Source organism: Micromesistius poutassou (genome assembly GCF_964030765.1).
Source record: "Micromesistius poutassou genome assembly, chromosome: 8".
NCBI classification, from domain to species: domain Eukaryota; kingdom Metazoa; phylum Chordata; class Actinopteri; order Gadiformes; family Gadidae; genus Micromesistius; species Micromesistius poutassou.
In genome coordinates this window covers 38,924-46,632 of record NC_140278.1, presented here as the reverse complement: position 1 = coordinate 46,632, position 7,709 = coordinate 38,924, and the positions used below count along the sequence as shown (strand labels likewise).

Genomic DNA, 7,709 nt, shown 5'->3' with positions numbered 1-7,709 from the left:
AGCACAATTCACGTGTCAGGGTCAAAAACACCTTTTTGGTCAAAAAGTGATTCTCTCGCTCTGAAAAGCACTTTGCACGCATAAAAACTAGAAAAGTGAATAACAGTCCCTTTCAATGCAAACGTGTAACTGAGCTTGAATAGGGTTATTTATGCCATCGCGCACCATTTGGAAGTGGAGTGCAGTTGTTTTGACAATAATTCACGTGTTAGGGTCAAAAACACATTGTGGGTCAAAACATGCTTTTCTCGCTCTGAAAAGCATTTTGCACGCATAAAAACTGGAAAAGTTGATAACTCAGTCCCTTTCAATGCAAACGTGTAACTGAGCTTAAATAGGGTTATTTATGCCATTGCGCACTATTTGGAAGTGGAGAGCATTTGTTTTGACTATAATTCACGTGTTAGGGTCAAAAACACATTGTGGGTGAAAACATGCTTTTCTCGCTCTGAAAAGCATTTTGCACGCATAAAAACTGGAAAAGTGAATAACTCAGTCACTTTCAATGCAAACGTGTAACTGAGCTTAAATAGGGTTATTTATGCCATTGCGCACCATTTGGAAGTGGAGAGCAGTTGTTTTGACTATAATTCACGTGTTAGGGTCAAAAACACATTGTGGGTCAAAACATGCTTTTCTCGCTCTGAAAAGCATTTTGCACGCATAAAAACTGGAAAAGTTGATAACTCAGTCCCTTTCAATGCAAACGTGTAAATGAGCTTAAATAGGGTTATTTATGCCATCGCGCACCATTTGGAAGTGGAGAGCAGTTGTTTTGACTATAATTCACGTGTTAGGGTCAAAAACACATTGTGGGTCAAAACATGCTTTTCTCGCTCTGAAAAGCATTTTGCACGCATAAAAACTGGAAAAGTTGATAACTCAGTCCCTTTCAATGCAAACGTGTAACTGAGCTTAAATAGGTTTATGTATGCCATTGCGCACCATTTGGAAGTGAAGAGCAGTTGTTTTGAGCAAAATTCACGTGTCAGGGTCAAAAGCACCTTTTTGGTCAAAAAGTCATTCTCTCGCTCTGAAAAGCACTTTGCACGCATAAAAACTGGAAAAGTGAATAACTCAGTCACTTTCAATGCAAACGTATAACTGAGCTTAAATAGGGTTATTTATGCCATTGCGCACCATTTGGAAGTGGAGAGCAGTTGTTTTGACTATAATTCACGTGTTAGGGTCAAAAACACATTGTGGGTCAAAACATGCTTTTCTCGCTCTGAAAAGCATTTTGCACGCATAAAAACTGGAAAAGTTGATAACTCAGTCCCTTTCAATGCAAACGTGTAACTGAGCTTAAATAGGGTTATTTATGCCATTGCGCACTATTTGGAAGTGGAGAGCATTTGTTTTGACTATAATTCACGTGTTAGGGTCAAAAACACATTGTGGATGAAAACATGCTTTTCTCGCTCTGAAAAGCATTTTGCACGCATAAAAACTGGAAAAGTGAATAACTCAGTCACTTTCAATGCAAACGTGTAACTGAGCTTAAATAGGGTTATTTATGCCATTGCGCACCATTTGGAAGTGGAGAGCAGTTGTTTTGACTATAATTCACGTGTTAGGGTCAAAAACACATTGTGGGTCAAAACATGCTTTTCTCGCTCTGAAAAGCATTTTGCACGCATAAAAACTGGAAAAGTTGATAACTCAGTCCCTTTCAATGCAAACGTGTAAATGAGCTTAAATAGGGTTATTTATGCCATCGCGCACCATTTGGAAGTGGAGAGCAGTTGTTTTGACTATAATTCACGTGTTAGGGTCAAAAACACATTGTGGGTCAAAACATGCTTTTCTCGCTCTGAAAAGCATTTTGCACGCATAAAAACTGGAAAAGTTGATAACTCAGTCCCTTTCAATGCAAACGTGTAACTGAGCTTAAATAGGGTTATTTATGCCATCGCGCACCATTTGGAAGTGGAGAGCAGTTGTTTTGACTATAATTCACGTGTTAGGGTCAAAAACACATTGTGGGTCAAAACATGCTTTTCTCGCTCTGAAAAGCATTTTGCACGCATAAAAACTGGAAAAGTTGATAACTCAGTCCCTTTCAATGCAAACGTGTAACTGAGCTTAAATAGGTTTATGTATGCCATTGCGCACCATTTGGAAGTGAAGAGCAGTTGTTTTGAGCAAAATTCACGTGTCAGGGTCAAAAGCACCTTTTTGGTCAAAAAGTCATTCTCTCGCTCTGAAAAGCACTTTGCACGCATAAAAACTGGAAAAGTGAATAACTCAGTCACTTTCAATGCAAACGTATAACTGAGCTTAAATAGGGTTATTTATGCCATTGCGCACCATTTGGAAGTGGAGAGCAGTTGTTTTGACTATAATTCACGTGTTAGGGTCAAAAACACATTGTGGGTCAAAACATGCTTTTCTCGCTCTGAAAAGCATTTTGCACGCATAAAAACTGGAAAAGTTGATAACTCAGTCCCTTTCAATGCAAACGTGTAACTGAGCTTAAATAGGGTTATTTATGCCATTGCGCACTATTTGGAAGTGGAGAGCATTTGTTTTGACTATAATTCACGTGTTAGGGTCAAAAACACATTGTGGGTGAAAACATGCTTTTCTCGCTCTGAAAAGCATTTTGCACGCATAAAAACTGGAAAAGTGAATAACTCAGTCACTTTCAATGCAAACGTGTAACTGAGCTTAAATAGGGTTATTTATGCCATTGCGCACCATTTGGAAGTGGAGAGCAGTTGTTTTGACTATAATTCACGTGTTAGGGTCAAAAACACATTGTGGGTCAAAACATGTGTCGCGCAAACCCCTAACTAAGGATTCCCCCAAATACCACAACAGCAGTCGATGGATCAATTATTAACAGAAATGCTTTATTAATACAATTTCATAAAACAAGGAACACAAGTAAGTCAAATCTACCTATCACTTAATATGGGAGGGAGAAAACCAGGGGGTAGGCTGGTACTCTGGATAACCGTAACCATACCTTCATGAGCCAACCTCGGCACACTACACCGCACACGTTGCACACCCTGCCCTCACTGCAAGCCTGTAGAGACAGCACACGTTGAACTCTGCACACTGCACACGTTAAACTCTGCACACGCTGAACTCTGCACACGCTGAACGCTACACACACTGCACGCTACACACACTGCACGCTACACACTGCACGCTACAAACACTGCACGCTACACACACTGCACGCTACACACTGCACGCTACACACACTGCACGCTACACACACTGCACGCTACACACACTGCACGCTACACACACTGCACGCTACACACACTGCACGCTACACACACTGCACGCTACACACACTGCACGCTACACGCTGGACGCTACACACTGCACGCTTCACACTGCACGCTTCACACAGCACACATCGAACGCTACACACTGCACACGTTGAACACACGTGAGGGGGACCAACCTCAAGAACACAGAAGGAAGGGCTCGCTGAACAAATCAGCCTGGTATCCAACAGGGCCTGCCGTAGCCACCCCCTGGTTTATAGGGGTCCCATACAAGGAGGACAGACTTGTTGATAAAATATCCCTACAACAGACAACAAACAGTAAAAGAGTATAAAATCGTTCGTTCCAACTCGCGCCAGACCAGTCCCTCAAACGGCGAGTTGGAAAAAACAAAGCAAACCAAATAAACAGTGCGCTAGGATGTGGAGTGGAGATCCGTCCGCCGGCGCCGTCCCTCGCTGGTCACGGAGGCCGGAGCGGACCAGAAGACCTGCACCAGATCCTCTAGACAGAACAGACAGAACAGAAAAACGGTGCGTCAGGGTGATCAGACGTTTCGGAATCCGACTCACTCACGCTTCCGCTAGAGTACGTCCCTTTCTGACTGGGACTCGCAGGCGTTGTAGGGAAACGACGACACGTCCGAAAGGTCCTTCCTGGCTTGCGAAGTCTGGTCGCGTAGTCCTCTGGAGGTAGCGGGTAGTGATGAGCGGTCCGGGTTGTCGGGTTGTCGGGTTGTCGGGTCGTCGGCGTCCAGGCATCAATCCCCGTGTCCTCGGGCTGAGGGGCGCCGCGAACTCCATGTTTTCGCCCCTTTTATTTCCTGGTCCCTTCTTCTGTGTACAGGAAATACTGAAAACACAACGTACACCCCAACCCACAGTGCCCCTAGGGGCAGGGAATATCGGCTCTAGCCAGAGTCTATTGTTCGGGATCTGGGGGGGGGGGAAAAGCAGTCTTTCCAGTTAATATACTGTTCCCCCCCCTTAGTCGCCTTCCGCGACATTCCCCCCCCCTTTATCCATGGTCACCCGACCTGGTGAATCAAGTATAGCGTGTAGGTCGTACCCCAAAGTTGCTTCGCTGGGAGCGACGCGGCCCCATGGTGTGCTGGTCCCCTTCCGAATCCGTGGACACGGATACCTCATCATTTAAGACAACATCCTCATCATCAACCAACAGCGGATCATAATTAACAACATTCCTATCATTAATCAACAACGAATCATTGTTAACGACATTCCTATCATTTACTAACCCTGGTCCCCCCCCAGTGGTCCTACCTTGGGTCCCTAACTCAAAGGGTCGGGCAGTAGGGGGGTGAGGAGGCATCATGGTGGGGATGCTTAAGGAAGGCCTTGGAGGACCTATGGGAATGGAGGTGGATTGTATAGGGGAAAAGCGACCGGGGGGTAGCGTGGGGTGTACTGCCCTAGGCGAGACACCAGTGACAGCTGGACGGGAGGGGCACGGGGGCACTAGGAAACTGGGAAGATTGAACTGGGGCGGGACATCCACATTGGCCCCAGGTGGGCCTTCCTCTTGTACCTGCGGGCTGGCCAGCACTCCTGCTGGGCATGGGCGGAGGTTGTTCCGATGCAAAGTGCGAGTGGGCCCTTCTTCCCCTTCCGGGCGAATGAGGTAGACGGGCTGTTCTGGCCGGGGTCGATCTAGCACAACATAAGGTGTGGGAAGCCACCTTGATGTCAGTTTCCCCCGTGCCCTTCTGCGGAAGTTCTTGATCAGCACTCGCTCGCCAGGTAGCAGAGGAACCGCCAATGCCCGTCTATTGTACCGTTTCTGGTCCCACGCCTGCCGGCGGGAGACGTATAGCTGCACTCTGGCGTAAGCGTCCATCAGGGTATTTTGGTGCTGGTGGACCCATTCTTCGAGGGTACCTCGCCGCTGGGGCGGGGTCACTCCATGGATCATGTCAATCGGTAGCCTGGCATGGCGTCCAAACAGAACAAAGTGGGGGGTCATCCCTGCGCTTGCATGGACAGAGTTATTATAAACTTGTATCAGGGCTGGAAGTTTGTGATGCCATCGCGGGTGGTCTGTGGGATCCAGCGAGCTCAGCAATCCCAGAATTGTTTGGTTGAACCGCTCACATGCCCCGTTCCCTTGGGGGTGATACGGGGTGGTACGACTTTTTGTACAGCCATACAACTCGCAGAGTTGACGCATCAATGCTGACTCGAAGGCGCCCCCTTGGTCGGTCAGAATTCGTTCTGGACACCCAAACGGCTGGATTAGGGCTGTCCATAAGGCTTTTACCGTGGTTGTGGCTGTCTGGTCCCGTGTGGGTACGGCCAGAGCGTAGCGGGAAAATAAGTCAGTAATAACTAAGATGTATGGGAAGGCATCAGCCGGTCTCCCCAAGGATAGGTAATCTAGCCCTACTAGTTCAAAGGGGTAGCTACATTTTATTGACTGCAGGGGTGCACGAATCTCAGGGCCGGCCTTACTTACAACGCACGTAGGGCATTCTTGCGTCCACACCCGGACGTCCCTACTCATTCCTGGCCAAAAGAACCGTCGTCTTAGAATGGACAGGACCTTCTCCACTCCACTATGCCCCGCGGCCCGGTGGTACTCCAGCCAAAGTTCAAAACAGCACTTAGGCGGGAGGATTATTTGGAGGCCTGTCACCCCAGTATCAGGTTCTAGCACCTGCCTCATCAGGAGACCCCTGTCCATCTTCAGTCGGTCCCACTCACGCAGTAGTTGGCGCATCTGGGGAGAGAGGGAACGCTTGTCCAGGTCCGGTGGTAGCGTGCCCACTTCTACCCAGAGGCAGATCTGTTGGAGGTCGGGGTCCTGGCGTTGCCACTCCAACCAGGGCGTCTCTTCTGGGTCTCCGAGGTGGGTCGGTGGTTCAGCAGGGGTGGCCTCCGCTCTGTCCTCTGTCACCTGGACACCTGCACTCAGGGCCCCTGGGAGCCTGGACAACAAGTCTGCATTTTGGTTAGAGGCACCTGGCCGATACTTGATGTCATAAGAGAAATTGGCCAATTGGGCGGCCCATCTCTGTTCGGTCGCACCAAGACGGGCGGTGTCGAGGTGTACTAACGGGTTGTTGTCAGTGAATACGGTAAACGTTGCGCCCCAAAGGTAGTCCTTAAACTTTTCGGTTATAGCCCATTTCATACCGAGTAGCTCCAATTTAAAGGAGCTATAGTTCTGGTCGTTTCGTTCGGCCGGAACCAGGCTGCGGCTCGCGTAAGCTATCACTCGTTCCTTGCCCTCCTGCACCTGGGCTAGTACTGCACCCAAGCCGTCCAGACTGGCATCAGTGTATAGCTTAAAGGGTAGATTGAAATTAGCGAAGGCCAGGATGGGTGCACTGAGCAACTGTTGTTTCAAGAATTCAAAAGCAGTTTGACACTCTGCGGTCCACGTTACTGGTGCCGAGGAGCGGCTGGCTGTCCCTTGGAGAAGGCGATTGAGGGGGGCAGCTAACTTTGAGAAGGAAGCGATAAATCTCCTATAATATCCTACAAAGCCCAGGAAGGAGCGTACCTGTTTGACAGTGGTGGGGACAGGCCAATCTTGGACCGCTCTTGTCTTCTCTGGATCGGTGGCCACTCCTCGGCCACTTACAACATGTCCCAGGTAGCGGACCTGTCGCTGGAAAAACTGGCACTTCTTGGGCTGCAGCTTAAGGCCATGGCTTTGGAGGCGTTCGAAAACCTGTTCCAGGTGTCGCAGGTGAGTCTCAAAGTCAGGGGAGTAAATGATGACGTCGTCCAGGTATATCAGCAGGTGGTCGTGTACCTTGTCCCCTAGGCAACGTTGCATCAGTCGCTGGAATGTAGCGGGGGCATTACACAAACCAAAAGGCATCCGGGAGAACTCATACAGGCCCAGTGGGGTGACAAACGCAGTTTTCTCCTGGTCAGGGGGTGCCACCCCGACTTGCCAGTACCCACTGGCTAAGTCCAGCGTCGAGTACCATTCCGCCTGATGGAGGCCCGTCAGAGACTCCTCAATCCTAGGGAGGGGAAACGAATCTTTATGAGTCACTGCGTTAAGTCTCCGATAGTCTACACAGAAGCGCAATGATCCATCTTTTTTCTTAACAAGGACTACTGCGGCGGCCCAGGGACTCGAACTTTCTTGAATCACACCACTGTCCAGCATACCCTTCAGCAGTCCACGTAGTTCAGGGTACAATGTGGGTGGAACAGGTCTATACCTTTCCCGGATAGGGGGTGCCGTGCCAGTAGGGATACGATGGTGCACGGCCGTGGTAAAACCAAAGTCCTCCTCGTGGGCAGAAAACACCCCTGGCCACTTTCGTAGCAAGGCAGAGAACTGTTCCGACTGCCCTGGAAGAAGTTCAGTGCTCTCCCCTCCCTGCAGTGGCGTCTCTCTTGCTGGGCCCTGGCACACGGGCCGCACGTCCACCTCCACCACTCCTGGGGTCGAGTCTCGTAGTACCAAATGGTTCCGCCCCTG

At 49.1% G+C, this 7,709-nt stretch overlaps 1 protein-coding gene across 1 annotated transcript; it reads right to left on the bottom strand.

Annotated features, from left to right (window-relative positions):
• Positions 1–4,680: 4,680 nt before the first annotated feature.
• On the bottom strand, positions 4,681–5,435 carry LOC311352056 (uncharacterized protein; the record flags this gene model as incomplete). The annotated part of the gene is made up of 2 exons (XM_084472245.1): positions 4,681–4,918; positions 5,044–5,435. The coding sequence occupies 2 exons, from the start codon at positions 5,433–5,435 to the stop codon at positions 4,681–4,683; spliced, it is 630 nt and encodes a 209-aa protein (XP_084328371.1).
• Between the last annotated feature and the right edge of the window lie 2,274 nt (positions 5,436–7,709).